This window comes from Leptonychotes weddellii, chromosome 11, assembly GCF_054177405.1.
Source record: "Leptonychotes weddellii isolate Sample4059 chromosome 11, ASM5417740v2, whole genome shotgun sequence".
Lineage (NCBI taxonomy): Eukaryota > Metazoa > Chordata > Mammalia > Carnivora > Phocidae > Leptonychotes > Leptonychotes weddellii.
This window is the reverse complement of record NC_138379.1, coordinates 69,483,101-69,509,131: the sequence shown is the minus strand read 5'-3', so window position 1 is coordinate 69,509,131 and position 26,031 is coordinate 69,483,101. Positions and strand designations below refer to the sequence as shown.

Genomic DNA, 26,031 nt, shown 5'->3' with positions numbered 1-26,031 from the left:
CAGATGAAACCAACCAAATGTTAATTTCTTTCATGGATTCCCTGGGGAAAAGAAGGGACTGTAGACAATACAGTGTAATGGAAGGAGTGTTCAACTTGGAGTCTAAGGACACAACTTGAGTACTAGCTTGTCATCAGTTAGCTGTAGACTAGAGGCAAGTCTGTTAGTCACTTCATTCATATGTTGGAAATGATACCACTTACATCAGTATTTTAGAGGGTGATCTAAGGAATAAATTGGAATCATTTTCACTTCCCTCCTCACCTCTGGAACTGTGACATCTCTGATGGCCTTGGTTTCAAGAATAAGAAATAATGCCATTATCTTAAGCACTTCAAAGCTTGATGCCTCTGGAAATACAGGATTAGTTTCATATTTTTCAAAAAAGTAAGCCGAGTGGAGAAGGGAGTGACAACTGCTGCTCCTAGAATAACATGAAAAGCATATAGGAGATAAAAAGCAAGAGACAATGCAAGGCTGGGCCGTATTCAGCTGGCCTTCCCATCATCACTTGTGTCTTTTCAGAGCTCCTTACTCTCCTCTCTGCCCTCACGTCTGGGTTAACATGGCTGTTATGCTGGTATGAGGTACCTCCAGGCAGAAAGCGTATATTAACTCTCACAGTGAACCAGGCAGTGGTACCCTTTGCTTATAAAATAAAATCGGAGCCTATGGGTGTTGTTTACAGAAAAAGGAAAGACAGGAAAAAAGAGGTTTCCCTCTTGGATTTTAGCTTTGGCTTGACACTGAGCTGGTATATTTTCATAACTGTTATCAGCTTGAGAACACACAGGCCTGAAGTCAAGTCTTTTCCTTAATACAGTTGGAAATGTCATATTGTGGGTTTTATAATTCCTTTGTCATCTCTGCTCACCTGCAAAGCAGCCTTCTAGGACTGGACCCCAGTGCCTACATTCTCAGAACTCCTCCATTACCCAGCTGGGATTAAATACCTTTGGACTAGAAGACCAAGAGCCTTTGCCAGCTATGAATTCAAGCATATTTTGATGATCGGAAATTTAGAATTTCTGGATTTGGTGTAAAAGGAATTATCATTTTTATGTTTTCACTTATTTTACTTATTTTTCTTGCCACCATTTAATGTTCTCCCTTTCAGTACCTCTCACCCTCCCTTCTTTCTTTCCTTCCTTTTTCTTTTTTAGCCTACCTCTCCTTCACCTGCCTTGGACCTCATACTGAATTTTCTTGGGATTCTCATTTATATTATTCCACTCATGGTATTTAGGGTTAATATATTTCTGGCCTCAAGTCTAAGGTCATTCGATGTAAAACTTACTGTTCCTTGGGCCACTGGAAAGGCATTGATCCCTGTATAGCAAATATAGTAATGATAATAAGATAATAATTAAATGTTTCTCTATCTTTGGTTATTGGTGAAAGAAGGATTAAAAAGTTGCTAATAATATTTTACAGTTGGGATAAATGTAAGGTACACAATCACACTGAAAGACAATAGGAGTATTAAAAATATGCCCCAGATTTTTTGATAGTATTTTATAGCTTTGGCATACAGAAGAACTTGCCAAAGCTATAGCATGGAGCACTGGGTGTTATACGAAAACAGTGAATCATGGAACACTACATCAAAAACTAATTATGTACTGTACGGTGACTAATATAACAAAATTAAATTAAAAAAAAAGAAAATGGAATTTTAAGCACAACACTGAGTGGTTACCTCTATACTGGATTGGGCCACCTAGTTCTTCTGGCTGAAAAAACATTTGTCAGTTCTACTTGAAGCAGTTAAGTCCTAGGAAATCATGGAGTCCAAAAATGCCAGTTTTCTAATTTATAGTGAGAGCTACATTGTCAGAAGAAACACTGAAAGAGCAAAGACAGTGAGTCGGACAGCTCTGGGTTTAAATCCTAGCTCTTTGGCTGTCTGTGTCATACACTCTGTAGGTTACTGACATGTAGATTATCATATTGTATTGAAATTGTGTCTCTCCTCCACTTTATAGTCAATAACATTTCCAAAAACATCTTGCAATTCAGGTATGATCATTGGGAATTGGAGGTACAAAGATGAATAAGAATGGCTAAAATAACAAAAAATAAAAAGAGCAATAATGCTAGTTTGGAGCGACATCAGCAAGAGGTAGAATAAGAAACTCCAGGCTCTTGTTCTCCCACAGAAACACTGAAAAAACAACCAAAATTGAACCAACTTTGTAGGAGCTTTGAAAAACAGTTGAAGGTTTATAGCAACCAAGTAAATGCCCTGTCGAGAAAAAGCAATCTTTAAAATGGTAGGGAAGTTTTATGACATTTTTACTCACTCTTTCCCCACCACAGTCGCTCCCTATCCCTGTTCTCCTCTGCCGCCTAAATGGGAGGGAGCAGAGCAAACCTTATTTGCAGATTATTTGGTACATTTATTCTGACTTCTCTGGGCATAACTGAAGGACAGACATGAAGTGCTTATCTTTGTCTCATATAACTTGGAATGCAGATGGGAAAAGAAGTAGGCACTGTTTGTAAAAGCTATAAGGGGACTACAAACCCACAATTGCTGGAAGAGATTCTTGGTAGAGATATACAATAGGCCATCGAAGGCTCAGAAGAGAAGCTGTGATAAGACTAGGAAATTTGGACATTCAGAACAACAGCATAACATCCCGGGGTGATCCCTATACTCAGAGCAAGCCTAAATAAGAAAGGGGAGAAGGAGTGCCCCTGCATAGAGCCAGTCTGCAAAGATTTGGGAGAGGTGGCTGTTCTCTTTTGTGTGTGTGTGTGTTTCAGCTCTTGGCATTCACGGAAGTCTTTATTGGAACAGGAAATGTCTGTCAGAACATTAGCTGAAGAGAAGGTAAAGGAACCTCAGTGACCATGCTCAAAAAGGAATAGTGTTTGGAAAAAAAAAAAAACAAAAACATTTGGAACTCTCAAAACAGAGTACTACAGTTTTCAACAGTAATTAAACACACATACACACACACATACACATAGCAAACTCTGGGGAAGGAGAATCTGATTTCCTGAGTAATAGTTTTGAAAGTCGAATGCCCAATTTTCAACAAACCTGCAAAACATACAAATAAGCAGGAAAATGTGGCTCATTCAAAGAAACAAAGTGAATGAAAATAAACTGTCCTAGAGGAAGCCCAGACATTGGATTTAGTAGAAAAAGACATTAAATAATTTATCTTAAATATGCTCAGAGAGCTAAGGGAAAACACTGAAATCAGGAAAACATTATTTGAGCATCAGAATATCAACAAAGAGATATAAATTATAAAAAGGAATCAGAAAGAAATTCTGGACCAGAAAAGTACAATAACTGAAATGAAAAATTCACTGGAGAGGATAAACAGCATATTTGAGCAGGCAAAAGAATCAGTGAACCAGAAGATAAGGCAATATAAATTATCAATCAAGTCTGGGGAGCAGAAAGAAAAAAGAATGAAGAGTGAACATAGCCTGTATTATTTTCCTAGGCTGTCATAACCAAATGCCACAGATTGAGTGGCTTAAACAACCAGAATCTATTTTCTTACAGTTCTGGAGGATAGAAGTCCACGATCAAGGTTTGGTTCCTTTTGAGGCTTCTCCTTGGTCTGCACATGGCCACCTTTTTGCTGTGTCCTCACACGGTCTTTCCTCTGCAGTGCAAATCATTCTATGTGTCCTAATTTCCTGCTTATATAAGACACAAGTCAGATTGGTTTAGGACTCCTAATAGCCTCAGTTTAACTTTATCACCTTTTTAAGGGCTCTGTCTCCACATCTAGTCATATTCTGAGGTACTGGGGGCCAGGACTTCAAAACATGAATCTTGTTTGGGGGGAGGAGGGGCACACAGTTCAGCCCATAACAGAGCCTAAGGGTCTTGTGGGACACTGTCAAGCTGACCAACATGTGCTTTATGGGAGTCCCAGAAGAAGAGAGAGAAAAGGGGGCAGGATGATTATTTGAAGAAATAATGGCTGAAAACGTCCCCATTTGATGGAAGTCATGAATCTACAAATCCAAGAAGTTGAATGAACTCCAAGTAAGATGAACCCAAGGGGACTTTTCCTGAGACACATTGTACTCAAACTGTAACAACCCAGAGACAAAAAGAGAATCTTGAAAGCGGCAAGAGAGAAGTGAATTATCACTGGGAATCATCAATAAAGTTATCAGCGATGTCTCATCAGAAATGTTGTAAGCTAGAAAACTGTGGGGTGGCATATTTAATGTGTTGAAAGAAAAACACTCTAAACTGAAATTTTTAGATCTGGCAAAACTGACCTTCAAAAATGAGGGAGAAATTAAGACATTTTCAGAAAAGCTGAGGGAGTTCATTATCTGCTCTACATAAAAATGTCAAAGGGAATCCTTCAAATTGAAATGAAAGAACACTGGACAGTAACTCAAATCTATATGAAGATCTCTAGTAGAGATAAACACACAAATATAAAAGCTAGTCTTATTATAATTGTGATTTATAAATTCTATAGAATTTAAAAGACAAATGCATAAAAATAATTATAAATCTATGTTATTGATAAGGCATACAACCTGTAAAGATGTAATTTGTGTCAAGAATAACATAGGGAAGGACAAAGTAGATTTTTTGCATATAATTGAAGTTAAGTTAGTATCAGTTCAAATTTGTTATAATTTTAGGATGTTATAATAAACCTTATGATAACCACAAGGAAAGTATCTATGGAGTTTACACTAAAGAAAAGGAGAAGGGAATCAAAATGTGTCACTCCCAAAAAACAAAACATTAAAAAAAAAAACAGCAGTGAAGGAAATGAGGGACAAAAATAATACATACAGAAAGCAAGTAGCAAATAGCAGAAATAAGTCCATTATTAGTTAATTATTTTTTTTAAGATTTTATTTATTTGAGAGAGAGAGAGTGGAGGGAGGGACACAGGGAGAGCGATAAGCAGACTCCATGCTGAGCATGAGCCCGATGTGGGGCTCAATCCCGTGACCCTTAGATCATGACCTGAGCTGAAATCAAGAGTCAGATGCTTAACCAACTGAGCCACCCAGGTGCCCCTAGTTAATTTTAACTTTAAATGTAAGTGGATTAAACTCTTCATCAAAAGGCAGAGATTGGCAGAAAGGATAAATAAATGATCCAGCTACATGCTGTCCATAAGACGCTCACTTTATATCTAAACACAAATGGGTTGAAAGGATGGGAAAAGATATTCTATGCAAATAGTAATCAAAAGACAAAATAGACTTTAAGTCAAAAACTATTAAAAGAGACAAAGAATGTCAGTAATAATAATATAATATATAATAATTACAAATGTGTGCATCAAACATCTGAGCCCCTTAATATATGAAGCAAACATTGACAGGATTGAAGGGAGAAATAGTTCTGCAATAATAATTTGAGATTTTAGTGCCCACTTTCAATAATGGATAAACAAGATAGAAAATCAATAAGGAAATATAGGACTTGAACAAAATTATGAACCAATTGGACCTAACAGGCAAATACAGAACACTACACTCAGCAACAGCAGAATACACATTTTTCACAAGTACACATGGAACATTCTCTAGGATTGATCATATTTTAAGCCAAAAAAGTCAATTTAAAAAATTAAACCATATAAAGTATCTTTTCTAGTCACAATGGAATGAAACTAGAAATAAATAACTGAAAGAAACTAGAAATTTCACAGATACGTGGAAATTAACACACTCTTAACCAACAGATCAAAGAAGTTACAAAGGAAATTAGAAAATACCTTGAGACAAATGAAAACACAATATACCAAAATTTATGGGATTTGGAGAAAGTAGTACTAAGAGTCAAACACTTAAGATTTCAATAAAGAAAGGTCTAAAATCAATAACAATGTTAGACCCTAAGGAACTGGAGAAAGAAGAATAAACTAAACCCCAAACCAGCAGAAGGTAGGAAATGGTAAAGATTAGAGCAAAAATTAATTTTAAAAAAAAGAGAATAGAAAAAAATAGAGAAAAATCAATGAAAATAAAAGTATCTTCTTTGAAAAGATAAAATTGACAAAGTTTAACTAGATTGACTAAGGAAGAAAGAAGGTTTGAATTACTAAAATCAGAAAAGAAAGTGGAGGGGTATGTAACTACTGATTTTATAGAAATAAATATGATCATGAAAGAATACTGTGAACAAGTGTACTTCAGCAAATTGACAAATTGCTAGAAACAAGCAATACTAAAACTTAATTGTTAAGAAATAGAAAATCTGAGTAGATTTATAACTAGTAAGGAGATCGAATCTGTAATCAAAAAACAGAGAAAAACTCTGACCGGATGAATTCACTGGTGAATTCTAACAAACATTTAAAGAACATTTAAAGAATTCTAACAAACATCAATCTTGTTAAACTCTTCCAAAAAATTAAAGAATACCTCCTAACTCATTACCCTGATACGAACACCAGACAAAGAAACTACAAGAAAACTATAGATCAGTATTCCTTAATACTGATTCAAAAATCTTACAAAAAAATACTAGCAAACTGAATTCCATAACATATTAAAAGGAATGCACACCATGAATGAATGGGGTTTGTTTCCAGAATGCAAGAATGATTTAACATTTGAAAATTGGTTAAGGTAATAACCAGATTAATAGGATAAAGTTAAAGAACCACATGATCATGTCAATTAATGCAGTAAAAGCATTTGACAAAATTTAATACCCTTTCATAATAAAAGCACCCAATAAGGAGTAGAAGGGACTTCCTCAATATGATAAAAACATATATGAAAAACCCACAGTTAATGTCAGAAGTAGTGGTGAAAAACTGGTTTCCCCCTAAGATCAGGAACAAAACAAGGATACCTACATTCACCATTTCTATTATACATAATTTTGGATTTTCTAACCAGAGCAGTTAAGCAACAGAAAGAAGTAGAAGGTATCCATATTGGAAAGGAAAAAGTAAAACAATATTGGAAAGAAAGAAGTAAAATTATCTCTATTCATGGATAATGTGATTTTATATGTAGAAAACCCTAAAAAAAAAAAGTAGAAGAAGAAGAACAAAGCAAAAAAAGAAAGTAAGTAAGTGTGGGGGTAGCCTAGAGCTAATGACAATGAAAAAAAAAATCCCAACATACAAAAAATAAGTTGCATTTCTACACATTAACAATGAACATACAGAAAAGGAAATTAAGAAAACAATCCCATTTATACAAGAATAAAATATTTAGGAATAAATTTAATCCAGGAAGTAAAAGACTTGTACCCGAAAACTGCAAAACATTGCTGAAATTAAAGAAGACACAAAGAAATGGAATAAATTCTGGGTTTATGGACTAGAAAACTTAATATTGTTTATGCTACCCAAAGGAATCTACATTTCAGTGTATTCTCTTTCAAAATCCCAAAGAAGTGTTCTTTTCTGAAATACAAAAACCCATCCTGAAATTTATATGGGATCTCAAGGGACCCTGAATAGCTGAAGTCATCTTGAAAAAGAACAAAGTTGGAGGACTCACATTTACTGATTGCAAAACACAGTATGAAGCTACAGTATTCAAAACATTGTGGTACTGGCATAATGGCAGACACATGGACCAGTGGAGCAGAATAGAGAACCCTGAAATAAACCCTTGCATGCCTGGTCAAATAATTCTCAACAAGGGTGCTAAGACTGTTGAATGGGGAAGAATAGTCTTTTCAAAAAATAGTGCCGGCTACTGGGTATTTACCCCAAAGATACAAATGTAGTGATCTAAAGGGGTACATGCACCCTCAAAGTTTATAGCAACAGTGTCCACAATAGCCAAACTGGAAAGAGCCAAGATGTCCATCACCAGATGAATGGATAAGGAAGATGTGGTGTATACACACACACACACACACACACACACACACACACACACACACACACAGGAATATTATGCAGCCATCAAAAAACCGAAATCTTGCCATTTGCAATGACGTGGATGGAACTAGAGGGTATTATGCTAAGTGAAATAAGTCAACCAGAGAGACAAGTATCATATGATCTCACTGATATGAGGAATTCTTAATCTCGGGAAACAAACTGAGGGTTGCTGGAGTGGTGGGGGGTGGGAGGGATGGTGTGGCTGGGTGATGGACATTGGGGAGGGTATGTGCTATGGTGAGCGCTGTGAATTATGTAAGACTGTTGAATCACAGACCTGTACCTCTGAATCAAATAATACATTATATGTTAAAAAAAAAAAAAAAGAAGAAGATAGTAGGAAGGGGAAAATGAAGGGGGGAAAATCAGAGGGGGAGATGAACCATGAGAGACTGTGGACTCAGAAACAAACTAAGGGTTTTAGAGGGGAGGCGGTGGGGGGATGGGTTAGCCTGGTGATGGGTATTAAGGAGGGCATGTATTGTGGGAGGATGGGTTAGCCTGGTGGTGGGTATTGAGGAGGGCACATTCTGCATGGAGCACTGGGTGTTATGCACAAACAATGAATCATGGAACACTTCATCTAAAACTAATGATGTAATGTATGGGGATTAACATAAGAATAAAAAAAAAAAAAGGAGGGCATGTATTGCATGGAGCACTGGGTGTTATACGCAAACAATGAATCATGGAACACTACATCAAAAACAAAACAAAACAAAACAAAAGCTCCTTCCCTCAAGCACTCTCTTTATGAAGATTGTGTATCCTGGGAAGCTGTCCTAACTTGGACTCAAATAAACTCTTTTCCCTTTAAAAAAAAACAGTGCTGGGAAAACGAGATATGCACATTCTAAATAATGAATTTGGGCCCCTACCTTACACAAAAATAACTTAAAATGGATGAAAGACCTAAATATAAGATCTAAAGCTAAAATTCTTTGAAGAAAACATAGGGAAAATCTTCATGACACTGGATTTGGCAATGATGTCTTGGATATGACACCAAAAGCACAGGCAACAAAAGAAAAAGATGTATTGGACTCCATCAAAATTAAAAACTTCTGTGAATCAAAGGACACCATCAATAGAATAAAACAATGGTTTCTGTTTCACATCAGTGGCATTAAGGACATTCATGAAGTTGTGCAACAATTGCCACGATCCATTTCCACAACTTGTTCATCATCCTAAACAGAAGCTCTATACCGATTAAACAGCAACTCCCCATTTCCACCAAACCCCAGCCTCTGGTAACCTCCATTCTACTTTCCATGAGTTTGCCTATTCTAGGTACCACATATAAGTGGAATCATACAGTGTTTGTCCTTTTATGTCTGGCTTATTTCACATAGCATGTTTTCAAGGTAAACATGATATCCAGAAATATATAAAGAACCCCTACAACTCAACAACAAAAACACCTACTTAAAAAAAAGGCAAAGGACTTGAATAAACATTTCTCCAAAGGAGATAAACAAATGATCAATAAACACATGAAAAGATGTGCAGCATCTTCCAGCTTAGGGAAATGCAAATCAAAATCACAATGAGATATTTTTTCACACCCATTAGGATGGCTATTATTAAAAGTAAAAAAACAAAACACAGAAAATTACAAATGTTGGTGAGGATATGGAGAAATTGGAACCCTCATGGACATTGCTGATGGGGTCATAAACTGGTGTAGCCACAGCAGTAAAGTTTAGCAGTTCCTCAAACAATTGTGCATAGAATTACCATATAATCCAGAAATTAAACTCCCTGGTTCATACCCAAAAGAATTAAAAGCCAGGACTCAAACAGATACTTGTACACCATGGTTCATAGCAGCATTATTCACAATAGCCAAAAGGTAGAAACAACCCATCTGTTGAATGATGAATGGATAAACAAGATGTGGTAAATACATATGTGAGATATTATTCAGCCTTAAAAAAGAGTGAAATTCTGATACATATTATACAGATGTACCTTGAAAATATGCTATGTGAAATAAGCCAGACATAAAAGGACAAACACTGTATGATTCCACTTATATGTGGTACCTAGAATAGGCAAACTCATAGAAAGTAGAATGGAGGTTATCAGAGGCTGGGGTTTGGTGGAAATGGGGAGTTGCTGTTTAATCAGTATAGAGCTTCTGTTTAGGATGATGAACAAGTTGTGGAAATGGATCGTGGCAATTGTTGCACAACTTCATGAATGTCCTTAATGCCACTGAATTGATTATACATGTAAAAGTGGTTAAAATGGTGAATTTTATGTTATGTATATTTTACTAGAATAAAAAATTTTTCTAAATAGTAATGGTGAGAATGTGGAAAAACTGGATCACTCATATAGATTGTACGTAGAAAACACAGTAAGGTTAGGGGTGGAGCACCATGTCTCACATTCAGTTGAGATGTGTTATTGAGATGACATTGGGGAGGGTATGTGCTATGGTGAGTGCTGCGAGTTGTGTAAGACTGTTGAATCACAGACCTGTACCTCTGAAACAAATAGTACATTATATGTTAAAAAAAAAACCCAAAAAACAGAAGGGAAAAATGAAGGGAGGGGAGATCGGAGAGGGAGATGAACCATGAGAGATGATGGACTCTGAGAAACAAACTGAGGGTTCTAGAGGGGAGGGAGTGGGGGGATGGGTTAACCTGGTGATGGGTATTAAAGAGGGCACGTTCTGCATGGAGCACTGGGTGTTATACGCAAATAATGAATCATGGAACACTACATCAAAAACTAATGATGTAATGTATGGTGATTAACATAATGTAATAAAGAAAATAAGACTGACCTCTACCTCTGAAACCAATAATACATTATATGTTAATTAATGGAATCTAAATTAAAAAATAAATAAATGGAAAAATTTTTTTTAAAAATGTGTTATTTATTTGAGATAAAAATACCACATTCAGTAAAGAGAAAAATCTCTATGTCACCCTGACCTGATTTTCTCTATTCACTAACCTTCAGTTCGGTAGGAAGAGCCAGACACTCTCCCTGCTGCTGAGGTTTTTTTAGAGAGCCCAAAAGCAAAACCTCAAAATACTCATGTTCAATGAAATGTCAGAAACATGTAGGCAGTGCCAAATTATTCATGATCACGTAAGTGTTTTCATTGCATATTTTGATCACAAATGCAGTTAAGCCAGTTGATTTTTTAACATACGTATTCACTAAAAGAATTCAGGAAAACTTATATAAAATTTTTTATGTAAGTTTAAATAGTTCTTAAGTATATATTTTCTGATATATTGTAAATATTAATTAAAACTGTTACTTCACTTTTTTTACTGTATCCAGTGGATTCCAAATGTCATAATGATTTGATATGCACCATCATCATTTTAGGAATAACAAGTTTTCTACATTTTAATGTTGAAATAATTATAGATTCACAGGAAGTTGCAAAGATAGTACAGAGTGGTCCCTTGTTAGTAAAACAGAACAAAAAAACCTAGATCATGAAAATTTTGAAATTCAGATTTGAATTTTGAAAGCAATGAATTTTTGGTACAGTCCAACTCTGGAAACAGTTTGTGAGTTTCCTAAAAAAACTGACCATGCAACAACATACAGTAGAGCACATGTACTCTTGGGCATTTATTCCAGTGCAAAGGAAACATGTTCATACAAAAACATGTTCCTGGTAGCTTTATTCAGAATAGTTGCAAACTGAAAACAACCCAGCTATCTTTTAATGGGTGAGTGGTTAAACTGGTACATCCATACCATGGAATGCTACTCAGCAATGCAAAGAAATGAACTATTGTTACACCCAAGTTGGATGGATCTAAAGGGCATTATGCTGAATGAAAAAAAAGCCAATCTCAGAAGGTCACCTATGGTGTATTTCCATTTTTATATATTATTTGTATGTCTCTAAGTGGCAAAATTGTGGCGATGAAGAGCAGATTAGTGGTTGCTAGGGGTAACGGATGGTGAGGGGGTAGATGTGACTATAAGGGGTGGCATGAGGGGGATCTTTGGTGGTGGGATAATTCTGCATCTTTTTGTTAAATAGTTCTTTATATTAATTGCAGTGGTGATTACAGGAATCTTCACATGTGATAAAATGACATAAAACCATACAATTTTTTTCTACACATGTCAGTTTCCCATATTGTGCTATAATTATGGAAGATATGACCAATGGGGGAAACTGGGTGAAAGATTTACTGAATTTTTTTAAAAAGATTTTATTTTAGGGGCGCCTGCGTGGCTCAGTCGGTTAAGCATCTGCCTTCAGCTCAGGTCATGATCCCAGGGGTTCTGGGATCGAGTCCCGTGTCAGGCTTCCTGCTCAGTGGGGAGTCAGCTTCTCTGTCTCCTGCTCCCCCTGTTTGTGCTCTCTGTCAAAATGTTTTTAAAAGAAGATTTTATTTTGGGGAGAGAGAGCATGAGCAGGGGGAAGAGCAGAGTCTAGAGAGGGATAAGCAGACTCCACACTGAGCATGAGCCCAACATGGGGCTCGATCCTACCACCCCAAGATCATGACCTGAGCCTAATCAAGAGTCGGACACTTAACTGACTGAGCCACCCAGTGCCCCAGATTTACTGAATTTTAGTGACCACATACTGAAACCATAATATGCTTGGGACTTAACCACACCTGCCTCTAGAGGGGAGTCTTAAATTTGGTTAAGAGGTTTTGAATACAAACAGACAACTACATGTATCTTAGACATGTTCTAAGTCCAAGATTCAATAATCTCTTCCTAGGCAGGATAAAGAAGAGAGTGACCACATTATAGCCCTGTGAGAAAACTGAATTCAACTAAATGATTTTTTGGAAAGCTCAAGTCAAGGAAACCCAATACAGAATACAAAAAATGCACCTTGATTTTTTCAGCACTTTCCAAGTACTTACTAAATATCATTCAGTGTTAGAATTGAAGATACAAAGATGAGTAAACCTAATAAAACTTGTTCTTTTATACTAGAATGTAAGATCCATGAGAACATACATTTTGATCTGTTTTATTCATGTATCATCTGTAATGTTTAGGCCAGTATCTGGCATTTAATAGGTGCTAAATAAAAATAGCTGAATGAATGGGTTCTCCTAAAAAGCTTAGAGTCTGAAGCCAAGACAGATATGAAATAGGGACAAAAGCATGTGATAGATGCTATCACAGATTCTCCCCTTTTTCTCCTTCCTAAAACCCTTTTATCAGTCTTTTTTTTTTTTTTTTAAGATTTATTTATTTGACAGAGACACAGCGAGAGAGGGAACACAAGCAGGGGGAGTGGGAGAGGGAGAAGCAGGCTTCCCGCCGAACAGGGAGCCTGATGCGGGGCTCGATCCCAGGATCCTGGGACCATGACCTGAGCCGAAGGCAGATGCTTGACTGAGCCACCCAGGCGCCCCTACCTTTTTTTCAGTCTTAAGTAGTATAATCTCTTTGTGAGTATTCTGATGGTACTGGGGTTCAGTGTGTGCACAATTAAACTTTAGCAGCCACCACTTCAGGGCTGGCTTCCGGACCCCATTTCCCAGCTGGTTATGTCAGAATCTTACCTCAGGCATGGGTAGTATTCCAGATGAGTTACTTGTGATGCCTGTAAGTTAGGTTTGTTCTAGTCCTCATAGCACCATTCTTTTACACAAGTTATTGCTATTCAGTTGACCCTTGGACAAAATGGGGCTAATAGGTAATAGGTGCCTGCCCTCCCCCCTGCAGTTGAAAATCCTGTAATTTCTGAATTTTTGACTCCCCCAAAACTTAACTATTAGTAATAGCCTACTGTTGACCAGAAGCCTTACCTATAACATAAACAGTTGATAAACTCATATTTTATATGTATTATATGCTGCATTCTTATAATAAAATAGCCTGGAGGAAAGAAAAAGTTAAAATCATAAGAGAAAGTACATTTACAGTCCTGTATGGATATTTATTTAAAAAATTCCTCCAGGAGGGGCTGGGACGGGGTGGTGGCGGTGGGGCTGGCTCTGGGGTGATGATGTTCCACAGCCTGGTGGTCTCTGCTCAGCGGTGGCAGCAGCTGGGCGGCCCGTGGGTGCTGACGGTGGTGGCCTGGAGGTTCAGTACCACTGACCCACCTGCCTGGAGGTATGCCGCCGGCCATAACCATCGGCAGTTTCGGGGGGGCGGGTCAGCGCTGGGCCAGGAGGGACTCAGGGCAGCACGGAGGACCTTCTGGGCGTGTTCTTGTGCTTCAGCCCAGCCTCCTGCCTGCCAGCCCTGGGCACTCAAACCGACCACCCTGTTGGCACAATGCGCCACCTGTAGCCCTGTCTGGTACCAGGGCTTCCCCGGGGCTGCTGACGGCTGGCTCCCTGCAGGCCTCCCCTCCCTGCGTTCTCAGAGGGCAGCAAGTGTGACTTCTGCACCAGTCACGTTTGATTCTCCTGTGGAGACTGGGCTGGGCAGTTGTAAATAAATACCATGTGGCTTTTGCGATCAGCCCTTAAAAACCCACCTGTAAGTGGACCTGTGTAGTTCAAACCCATATTGTTCAAGGGTCATCTGTATTTTAAAGTGGGATCTGGGCTTGTGGGGATGGGTAAATGAGGCAGTGTAGAATATTTGTAAGTTTAAGACTTGTTTAAGAATAATAGTAATTAAAAAAGACTTGTTTAAGAATAGAAGGAGATTTCTGAGGTATAGGACTCTCAGTGTGGGCCGCCTCAGCTCGGGCCCAGCTGTGGTGAATCCTCAGAGCTTCACTTGCTTGTAGTGGTCCTCTGTTGTTTAATCTTCCTGGGACATACTGTCTTCCAGGATTGGCACAGGCAGCTGCCTGTGAAACTTATCCAGGGTAATTGGGCAGGAGAGGGTCTGGCCAAGCCTTCATTAAGGAGTATAGAGCATTCACCTCTTTGCTGCAGAGTAGAGGGATTAAAAGAGGTGATTATTTCCATTATCTGGGGCTGTATTACCTTAGCTTCTTTTAGGTTGTAAGAAGCACATTGGCTTAGTTCACTCTAGAGGTTTATTACGTAAAGAATGTGTCATAGTTAGCCTTCATGAAATTTCGACATTGTTGCAGACACTAGAGTAACTTCCCTGTTATCCTCTTTGTCCTCCAGTTCACTTGTTACCAACTCTAGTGATTCCACCATTTTGATAAGTCAGCTAATCCCTCCTTCTACTCTTCTTCCACTCTGTTTTTCTGGTGACTGTGAACTCTCTAATGCATTCTTAATTTCTCTTAACATCATACTTCTTAAAGGAAAGGGGCAGACTGTGTTGTCTAGTTGTTTATTATTCAGTTGGGTGAAATTCTCATGAGTTACCTCAAAGGCCCCTTAGATGGCCTCTAGGTTGGAAGCTGAATCCTGGTCATAGTCATTTGTAACCAGAGTTTCAGTGTCTCATCATCCAAATTATAGTGATCGCACTGAAAGAACTGTCTGTGATCATTTCCTTAGAAGGAACCTGTGTGGCCTTGGTAGATATTCAGAGCATTGTTTATTACTCTTTATCAATGGGTCACTGGGAGCTTTCAGATTGAAGGAGAAGTAGAAAATGCTGCACATACATGGGATGTGTTTCTTGTTCCCAAAAGGAGTAGCCCATGGTTAATCAAAACAAAATAAGATTATCTTTACTTGTCCTGGTTCTATAACCTTTTGTAGAAGTCAGTGTTCTAGAAATTAATAACAACTCAAGTATATGTATTATACTTCTGATTTTCATCCCTCTTAGTAAATTTTTTATGGCTTTTGCTATAATTAATGAAGTCTTACTAAATAAGAAGAAAGGATCAAAATGTATACTTGGAATGTACACATGTAACTGAACCATTAAATAAGATTTACAAAGGGGAAAGACTGGATTGTTGTGACCTACATGCCACCTAATAATGTACAAGGAGTTAGAAAGCCATTTAGAGTACATGTCTTTCTGCACATTGTCTTTAGCTGGGATAGTAAGCTAAGATCCAGAGACCTTAATGAGGGTTTTGTATGAAGGCCCTCTTTGGGGAATGCATATTTTCCTAGAAGCCAGGTAGCTGAAGAATGAGATTTTATGGATGGTCAGTGTATCTACTTGATCTCCAAGGAAATAGGTAAGACGTTTGAGACCATGATAAACTGGTTTTAATGTTTGTTCAAGCACGTGGATAGTCAGATGCTAGTTTTGAAAGGGATTACTATGCAATTTCTTCAGTAGCTTCATGAAAATTATGTTATTATTTTCTCATTTTACCAAAAACTAGTGAAAACTTTTTTTTAAAGATTTTATTTATTTATTTTAGAGAGCATGCGCATGAGCCAGCGCAGGGAGGAGCAGAGGGAGGGAGACAAGCAGATTCCTGCTGAATGGGTAGCCCCACATGGGGCTTGATCCCAGGACCCTGAGATCATGACCTGAGCCAAAATCAAGAGTTGGATGCTTAACAGACTGAGCCACCCAAGAGCCCCAAGTGAAAACTTTTTTTTTTTAATTTTATTTTATTATGTTAATCACCATACATTACATCATTAGTTTTTGATGTAGTGTTCCATGATTCATTGTTTGCATATAACACCCAGTGCTCCATTCAGTACATGCCCTCCTTAATACCCATCACTGGGCTAACCCATCCCCCCACCCTCCTCCCCTCTAGAACCCTCAGTTTGTTTCTCAGAGTCCATAGTCTCTCATGGTTTGTCTCCCCCTCCGATTTTCCCCCCTTCATTTTTCCCTTTCTACTATCTTTTTTTTTTTTTTTAACATATAATGTATTATTTGTTTCAGAGGTACAGGTCTGTGATTCAACAGTCTTATACAATTCACAGCGCTCACCATAGCACATACATTGGGGAGGGTATGTCCTAGTGAAAACTTTTTAATGAATGAGAATCACTGGGTTACATGGTTAATATAGCGAGGTGGTCTCTTAGCTGGTTGATATCTATACCAGAGAATGTTGTGCCATCCTGAAGGGGAAGGTACCAGGCCATGAGTCTGGGCCATATCAAATCCACCAAGAGTGCCATTGCTGGGGTGGAAGCCTAGAGGAGAGGAGAGATGCAGGAGGCAGAAATGACAAGGTCCAGGTGGGTCTGGATGAAAGATGTTGACAGGATTAAGAATGGCTCTGAGCAAGAAGGAAATTCTTAGAGCTTTAGCTCCAGGGCAGTTATGTTCTGGAACTAAATTCTCAGAACTCTTCCACTCAGTTCATTCCAGTGAGGTCAGGCTAAGAAAGAAAGCGATCAACTTGCTGTATCTAAGAGACTTTGTTTTGGAATATATTTTTCTATCAACCACTAACCTAGTGGTTAGTGATTGTAGCCTACATAGAAGGGAAAAATCTGAACTTGGTTGGAGGGTTCTCTGCCATTTTAGAGTTGCATTGTCTCTGATTTTACTTTATTTTTTTTCCTTCAGGTTGCTTGATTGGGGCCGTGAATCTCAAATCCAGCAACCGAACCCCAGTAGTACAGGAATTTGAAAGTAAGTACAAGGGAGACTACTAAGAGAATGGGTGCCATCTAATGGACGTTTGGTAGTCTTGCAGACAACTCAGGACAGACAAACACAGGCTCACAGTGCCCTAGAGACGTCCGGGTGGGTGGCTCCTTAGCAGTGCATTTGATGTGCACGTGTGTCAGGAAGTACTCCTTCAGCAGGCCAACAGGGAACTCTGCAGGTTTTATATTGGCGAGAATCAGATTCCACCCTGGCTTTGTATGTATATAACAAAGAATTTTCTTACATACAAGCACAGTATTAAGGGGGAGTGTGTACTCTATTTAGTAAAAGTTCTTGGTAATCGTCTTTATTATTTTTCTGGCTAAAATTCAGCTTTTCTTAAAATCATTGGAGCCTGGAGATAGATTTTTTTAACCTGCATGCAAGACTTCTTTAAAATTAGAGATAGCTTGCAGTGTCCAGGTATATAAGTGATCATAAAATTGTTCCCCATTCTCTGAGAGGTTTTTTTTGTTTTGTTTTTGTTTTTGTTTTTTGCTCATTAGGTGTGGAACTATCTTGTATCATTACGGATTCACAGACAAGTGACCCCAGGATTGAATGGAAGAAAATTCAAGATGACCAAACCACATATGTGTTTTTTGACAACAGAATTCAGGGTATGATCCTCTAATCCCCTCCTTTGTCCACAAGGCCCAGGCATATACTTGTGCCCAGAGACTTTCCTCTGACTGGTCCTGCATCTGCATCCAGGATTGGTTTTTTTTGTTTTGTTTGTTTCACTTACGGAAAATTCAAATATGGAAAGGTAATGAGAATAATATATTGAACCTCCCTGTCCCTGTCATTCAGCTTCAACAAGTATCACCTCATTAGTTATGATTTAAATCTATCTGTAGCCCATCCTGTTGAGTTATCAGAGTGAACATTTTCCTAGGCCATCCTCTTATCATGGTCCCATTCGTGATACCAGCTGCATGAGTTAATCAGAAGGATCACATGGAACAGCAAGGAGACAAGACAGGTATTTACTGAGCAACTACTGTGTGCCAAGCTTCCCACACTGAGAAAGCATTTGCTAGAACAGACGTCAGCATAGGGTATCTCTGATCACATGAAGTAGGAGCAGGGCAGGTGGTGGGGGAGGCTTCCCAGAAGCAACATCTAGGCTGAGCTATGAAGCCGGTCGACCAGGCCAGATGGTGAGGGGTGGGGTGGAGGAAGGTGTTGGGCAAGAAAGAATGCTCTGCATATATAGATGTGGAAGCAAAAGGCAGGTTTGCTTAAGGAAACTTCAAGATCTCTATCACAGCTGGGACTTAAGGAGGGAAGAGAGGAGTGACTCCACATGGCTGTTGAGGCTTGCCAGGGCCAGCAAGAAGCACTGAATGCCATGTAAGAATGGACAGTATCTTGAGGTCTGCAAAGATTTTTTAGAGGGAAGGAAGATGATTTCATTTACACTTTAGAAAGACTTGACTTGGTTTGTAAAGGAGATTGGGGATGGGGAAACTCAGAGCAGTGGTGCTAATTTAGAATTTTTTTGCAGATGCCAGAAGGGAGCTGCTGATGGCCCAAGCTAAGGTTGAGGCAGTGTAGAAAGACATGGGGAGGGATTGCTAGGAGCTGGCTGTGGCAAGGGAGGGAGAGAGAGAAATTATAGATGACATGCAGTGGGACCTTACCTTCACTCTGACGGGAGGGACGGGGTAAACACGAGGGACAAATGCAACAGCTTCTAAGGGCTGGCTTTGGAGTTCTCAGAGAAGTTGATAGTTGAGGCTTCAGAGAAGAGGAGAGATGTGGAAACGGCCAAATCTCAGTCTTCCTGCTTTGGGTCCCCAATATCACCAGGAGTCATAGGCTCTTAAAAATCATATTTTTGGGGGACACCTGGGGGCTCAGTCAGTTAAGCATCTGCCTTCAGCTCAGGTCATGATCCCAGGGTCCTGGCATGGAGCCCCACGTCAGTCTCCCTGCTCACAGGGAGCCTGCTTCTCCCTCTTCTACCTGTTCATGCTCTCACTATCTCTCTCTCTCTCAAATAAACAAATAACATCTTTAAAAAAATGTTTTTGCAAATGTTCATCTTTCATCATCAGCATTTTTCTGTTCTTATTATATTATGGTAAATCCTTTCTGTTCTTGCCACCAGTCAGCAGGTTTAGTAATAATTATTTTCTATTTTTGTGTCATTTTTTTTCTAACTCCTTCCTTTATTTGTCATTCTTTTTTTTTTTTTAAGATTTTATTTATTTATTTGACAGAGAGAGAGAGCACAAGCAGGGGGAGTGGCAGGCAGAGGAAGAGGGAGAAGCAGGCTCCCCGCTGAGCAGAGAACCCAATGTGGGGCTCCATCCCAGGACCCTGGCATCATGACCTGAGCTGAAGGCAAATGCCTAACCAACTGAGCCACCCAGGCGTCCCCCTTTATTTGTCATTCTCTAGGTTCTTCATGCTTCTTTGAAAGCATACCATCTTTTTTTATGCTTTAAAAATTTTAAATATTGAGATATAATTCATATAGCACAAAACTCACATTTTTTTAAAGTGTATACTTCAGTGGTTGTTAGTATATTCAACAAAGATGTGCAACCATCACTGCTATCAAATTCCAGAACACTTTCATCAACCCCAAAAGAAACTGTATATCCTTTAGCAGTGACTTCCCTTCCCCTCTGTCCCCACCTCCTGGCAACCACTAATCTACCTTGTCTCTATGGATTTGCCTATCCTGGACACCTCATATAAATGGAATCGTACAATATGTGGTTCTTTGTGATTGACTTCTTCCACTCAGCATATTATTTTCAACGTTCATCCATGGTGTAGCATGTAGTATTTCACTGTAGGTAGGCCACTTTTTTTTTTTTATCCATTTGTCAATTGATGTACACTTGGGTTGTTTCCAGTTTTTGGCTATTATCAATAAGGCAGCTATGGATATTCATGTAAACATAATGGTTTATATGTGAACATAAGTTTTCATTTGGGGACGATAAATGACCCAAAGTACAATTGCTAGGTAATATGGTGTTTGCATGTATAGTTTTGTTTTTTTTTAAGAACCTGCCCAACTATATTCCCAAGTGGCCGTACCATTTTACATTCCTTCAGTGTATTTCCCTACATCCTCACTAACATTTATAATTGTCCATCTTTTCAATTCTGGCCATCCTAGTGGGTGTGAAGTATCTCATTGTGGTTTTGATTTGCATTTCCCTGGTGACTAATGATGCTGACCATATTTTCATGTTCTCGGTGGCCATTTGTATATATTTCTTTGGAGAAATGTCTACTCAAATCTTTTGCCCATTTTTAGTTATTTGTCTATTTATTGTTGAGTTGCAAATTCCTTTTATATTCTGGATACTAGTCCTTTGTCCCAGATACTTTCTCCCATTTAGTGGATTGTCTTTTCAAAACTTGCATGTGTCTTTTGAAGCACAAAAGTTTTAAAATTTTTCATGAAATTCCAGTGAGGGCCAACGTAACTTTATTTCTTAGGGTTGCGGTCTTTGTGCCATTTCTAAGAAATTGTTGCCTAATCCAAGGTCATGATGATTTATATCTGTTTTTTCCTAAGAGTCATACTGTTAACTCTTGGGTTTTTTTTTTAAAGATTCCATTTATTTACTTGAGAGAGCAAATGCTCAGAGAGAGAGAGAGAGAGTGAGAGAGCGAGCACAAGTGGTGGGGAGGGACAAGGAGACTCCCCACTGTGCAGCGGGGCTCGATCCCAGGACCCTGGGATCATGACCTGAGGCATGACGAAGGCAGACGCTCAACCAACTGAGCCACCCAGGAGCCCCCATGCTGTTAACTCTTATAGGAAGGTCTTTGTTGTATATAGTATGAGGTAGGAGTCCAACCTCACTCTTTTGCATGTGGATATCCAGTTGTCCCAGCACCATTTATGAATACTGGTTGTTTTCTAATGTTGTTTGTTTGATTTCTTTCTCTTTTAATGGGAATCCTGGCTAGGAATGATGGAAAGGAAATGAGGTCTCTGCTCTAACAACAGAGACACATGTAATGACACATGTACCTCTTACACACCAGGTACTGTTTTGGTGCTCAGTGTCCCCAGTTCACCTCTCTTTTCCAGGAGCAGAAACAGAAGCCTGTGTGCAATCTCCTTATGGAGGCATTAAATGCTAGCCCCAGAAGCCGCCACCTTCAGGTGGCAGAGATGTCTGTAAACAGTCTTTTTATGTTCTGCATCCTCTTTTCTACAGGAGATTTGGCAGGTCGTGCAGAACTATTGGGGAAAACCTCTCTAAGGATCTGGAATGTGACCCGGACAGACTCAGCCCTTTATCGCTGTGAGGTGGTTGCTCGAAACGACCGCAAAGAAATTGATGAGATTGTCATTGAGTTAACTGTGCAAGGTAGGAGCTCACATGAAGTTAAAACATGTTCCCCCTTTTAGGCCTCATGAGTCTGTCTAGAAAATAAAAAAGATCCGGAAAGGGGAAAAATAAATAAAAAATTCAAAAAAAAAAAAAAGATCAGCTCTTTCTTTGCTTCTAGACTATATCCCTAGGGGTATCACAGGACTCAGGGAGTAGGCGGTTGTAGGAGCTTGGGCTGCCTGAGTTGGGGTGGAAGGTTGGAAGGGAAGTGGAGCTCTCCCTCCACCAGCCGCAGGAGGGGCTCCTCGGAAGCTGGAGGCATTAGGAATGCACTGAGGGGTCATACGCGGGGAGTGGGGGGTGAGCTGCGGGGCAGATGCAGCGGCAGATCGGAGCCTGCGGGCGCGACGTGGGGGCAGCAGTGCTGCAGCCCCTGGCCGGTTGTCCTGTTTGGGGAGCAGATTTACCATGGGCTTTTTTTTTTTTAAAGATTTTTTTTTATTTATTATTTGACAGAGAGAATGAGAGAGATAGAGAGAGCATGAGAGGGGGAGGGTCAGAGGGAGAAGCAGACTCCCCGCCGAGCAGGGAGCCCGATGCGGGACTCGATCCCGGGACTCCAGGATCATGACCTGAGCCGAAGGCAGATGCTTAATGACTGAGCCACCCAGGCCCCCCTACTTTAGCAACTTTTTAAAAAAAAAATTTTATTTATTTATTTGAGAGAGAGAGAATGAGAGAGAGAGAGCACATGAGAGGGGGAGGGTCAGAGGGAGAAGCAGACCCCCCGCCGAGCAGGGAGCCCGATGCGGGACTCGATCCCGGGACTCCGGGATCATGACCCGAGCCGAAGGCAGCCGCTCAACCGACTGAGCCACCCAGGCGCCTTACCGTGGGCTTTGAGAGCAATCAGTCCATGCTGCTGACTTGGAACGCCAACCCCTATGTCTCCCGCAGTGAAGCCAGTGCCTCCTGTGTGCAGAGTCCCGAAGGCTGTACCGGTCGGCAAGTCGGCCACGCTGCACTGCCAGGAGAGCGAGGGCTACCCCCGGCCCTACTACAGCTGGTACCGCAACGACGTGCCGCTGCCCACCGACTCCCGAGCCAATCCCAGATTCCGAAATTCCTCTTTTCTCTTGAACTCTGAAACAGGCACCCTGGTAAGACCTCTTCTCGGAGGTGAGGATAGAACTGTCTTTGTTGAGGAAGGGAGACCTGTTGTGGAAAGAGCACTTACTAGGAAAGACAATGAACTCTGTAAAGGGACTAAAAACCTATAATGTTGGAGATTCTGTGGGGAAAAATGAACCTCCCGTCCTGCTTAGAAGCAAATAAATTCTAAGGGGATAAAATAAAGGAAGGGAAACCTGTAAAATAAAGGTGATTGTGGAGGTCTGTTAAATGTAGTGGGTGGGTAATGTTAGGTTCCTGATATGAATAACCAGCTGTAAAAATCATGAGACAGGGAAATTGGATTACTGGCGGGATATTCGATATTAAGGAATTGTTCATTGCTTTAGGTGCAGTAATGGTATTGTAGTTATAATCTGAAGAAGTCCTTGTCTTTTAGAGTTGCATGCTTAAGTATTTATGGATAACACGTGTCTAGAATTTTCTTCAAAACAACCCAGCAGTGGTGGTGGGAGGTGGGGTTGGGGGGAGAGATGAAATAAGGTTGGTCTGTGTACAGGACAGACTGCCCTCCACGGCAGCATCTCAGCCGAGCTTTACTGCAGCCAGGCCTCCTGATCCGTGGCGTATCTAACTACACATAGTAACAAGCCAGGTTCTGTAGGATCCTCTGTATTTGTGTTGCCCAAGTGTTGCTGAGAAACAATGCTTATCAGAGAGTCCCTTTCCCTGAATAAAAGTGAAGCCCACACAAACCTGAGGGGATCTCACTGTTCAGGAGCTCTTGGGCAAGACTGCAGGGGAAGAATATCAGGGAAGAACCTGGACAGTGAGCAGAAACTGAAAGGAAACCAGGAGCAAATGAGAAGACATTTTACTAAGCTCTGGACTTAGTGCCTTCGTGGGGGAGAGGAGCATGGCGAAGTCTTCTCTTCAGTCCCCAGAGGTCTGCTCTGTTGATTGGTCTCATGATTTACTTGTAATTTCCTGCAACAGGTTTTCAATGCTGTTCACAAGGAAGACTCTGGGCAGTATTACTGCATCGCTTCCAATGATGCAGGCTCAGCCAGATGTGAGGAGCAGGAGATGGAAGTCTGTGAGTTACTTTTTGAAAATATTTCATCTGAAGACTGGCAAGTGGATAGAACATTTTTAATATTAGACCATCAATTTAGACAACTGGTCAGCTTTCTTCTGGAGATGACTGGATTCACCAAAACTCACTCGGGTACATTGAAAGGAAAGATGAGAAAGTTTTGAGTAACAGCTAAATGACTAATAAGTGATTACTTGCAATATGTTTATCTCCTCAAAATAGACTTTCTGGAGTCTTGTGATGTTGGGAACATAGTTAATCGTGTTGCTTTTAACTGAGTATATATTTATTTTTAAAAAATTTTTTGAAGATTTTATTTATTTATTTGACAGAGAGAGAGAGCCAGAGAGCATAAGTGGGGGGAACAGCAGAGGGAGAGGGAAAAGCAGGCTCCCCGCCGAGCAGGGAGCCCAACTCGGGGCTCCATCCCAGGACCCTGGGATCATGACCTGAGCTGGAAGGCAGAGGCTTAACCAACTGAGTCACCCAGGTGCCCCTTAACTGAGTTTAATAAACTCCATTTCTGGGATGTAAGCATCCGACTCTTGATCTTAGCTCAGGTCTTGATCTCAGGGTCATGAGGTCGAGCCTTATATTGGGCTCCATGCTGGGTGTGGAGCCTACTTTAGATAGATAGATAGATAGATAGATAGATAGATAGATAGATAGATAGATAGATAGATAAACTAACTCCACTTCTTTGATAATTGATAAAATTATCAAAACATAATGTCGTGTAAGGTCTCCAGAAATTTATCCAGTTATAACCATTTTGTGGTAAGCTGACAGCCAGAGTTTTAGCCTCAGTAACTTTACCCTGTTCTGTGATGATACCGTCTCTCGGATGCTGGTTCTAAAGGAGAGGTGTTGAAGGCAGGATGGGACAAATGGGGCATGTCACCATCACAATCACCTGGGGAGTGATCTCAGCCCCTCCCTCCTTCCTGTGTATAACTGACCCCAGAGCAGTGTTTTCCAAGCTTGCCTGATTGTGAGAATCATTTGAGTGCACTGTTTCACGTACAGATTCCAAGGCCCCACCCCAGGCGTATGGACTCAGTCCCCATGGGAGGTCTGGAAATGTCTGTGTGTCAGACAGCACTCCAGGGGATTCTTGTCATCTGTCAAATTCAGGAAACAGCTCCAGGGCAGGAGGAAGACTCTTGGGCTTTGCCCCAGACCTACTGAATCTCTCTCTAGTGATAGAGCTTGGGAATTGACATTTTGAAGTCAAAATTTCAATTTTTAAATGCACACTCACATTTGAAACCACTGCACTAGGATAAGGGAGAATTTAACAACTTCCAAGTTAGTTGGCTTATGTTGATATATTGCCTGCATGTTTTCCATTGCATTTTTACCTGCATGAAGGAAACAGCCCCAGTGTCCCATACTGATGGGGACTGAGTACCTTTGCCCAGTATACAGAAATGGGAAGAGGGGGTCAAGGGCTTTCCTCCAAGAGGCTTGTAGATACGAGGCCAGGCAGCTGATAGTGAAAGGTCATGTTCCCACATCATATTTTTATTTTTCAGTCCTGTGAGAAACTAGTTCTCTTTCCCCAAATAATGCACAGCAAAGGGAATCCCTGGAAATTAGGAATTTTTTCTTTGGGATTCCTGGTTCCTTAATTCTGTCTTTATAAAGTGAAACCATTTTCTCCATTAATAATATTTTCAGGGATTTAGCCAGAAGATCGTAAAAGCCTTTATACAATGCTAAGCCCCTTTTAATACAGGATTAAGTATAACGGCATTTGAACTTTGGCGGTCTCAGTACTTTTTTTTTTAAATTTTTTTATTGTTAGGTTAATCCCCATACATTACATCATTAGTTTTAGATGTAGTGTTCCATGATTCATTGTTTGTGCATAACACCCAGTGCTCCATGCAGAACGTGCCCTCCTCAATACCCATCACCAGGCTAACCCATCCTCCCACCCCCCTCCCCTGTAGAACCCTCAGTTTGTTTTTCAGAGTCCATCGTCTTTCAGGGTTCGTCTACCCCTCCGATATCCCCCCCTTCATTCTTCCCCTCCTGCTACCTTCTTTTATTTTTTTCTTAACATATATTGCATTATTTGTTTCAGAGGTACAAATCTGAGATTCAACAGTCTTGCACAATTCACAGCGCTTACCAGAGCACATACCCTCCCCAGTGTCTATTACCCAGTCACCCC

The 26,031-nt window shown here is 40.0% G+C and overlaps 1 protein-coding gene across 1 annotated transcript in view; it reads left to right on the top strand.

The window, feature by feature from the left end:
* Positions 1–25,777, top strand: part of JAM3 (junctional adhesion molecule 3) — an 82,030-nt gene extending 56,253 nt beyond the window's left edge. The window contains exons 2-6 of the mRNA XM_031025084.2: positions 17,226–17,291; positions 17,816–17,929; positions 21,509–21,661; positions 22,583–22,785; positions 23,753–25,777. Of these exons, the coding sequence (XP_030880944.1) occupies positions 17,226–17,291; positions 17,816–17,929; positions 21,509–21,661; positions 22,583–22,785; positions 23,753–24,016 (800 nt within the window). The 3' untranslated portion in view covers positions 24,017–25,777. The remainder of the gene's footprint in view (positions 1–17,225; positions 17,292–17,815; positions 17,930–21,508; positions 21,662–22,582; positions 22,786–23,752) is intronic.
* Positions 25,778–26,031: the final 254 nt, after the last annotated feature.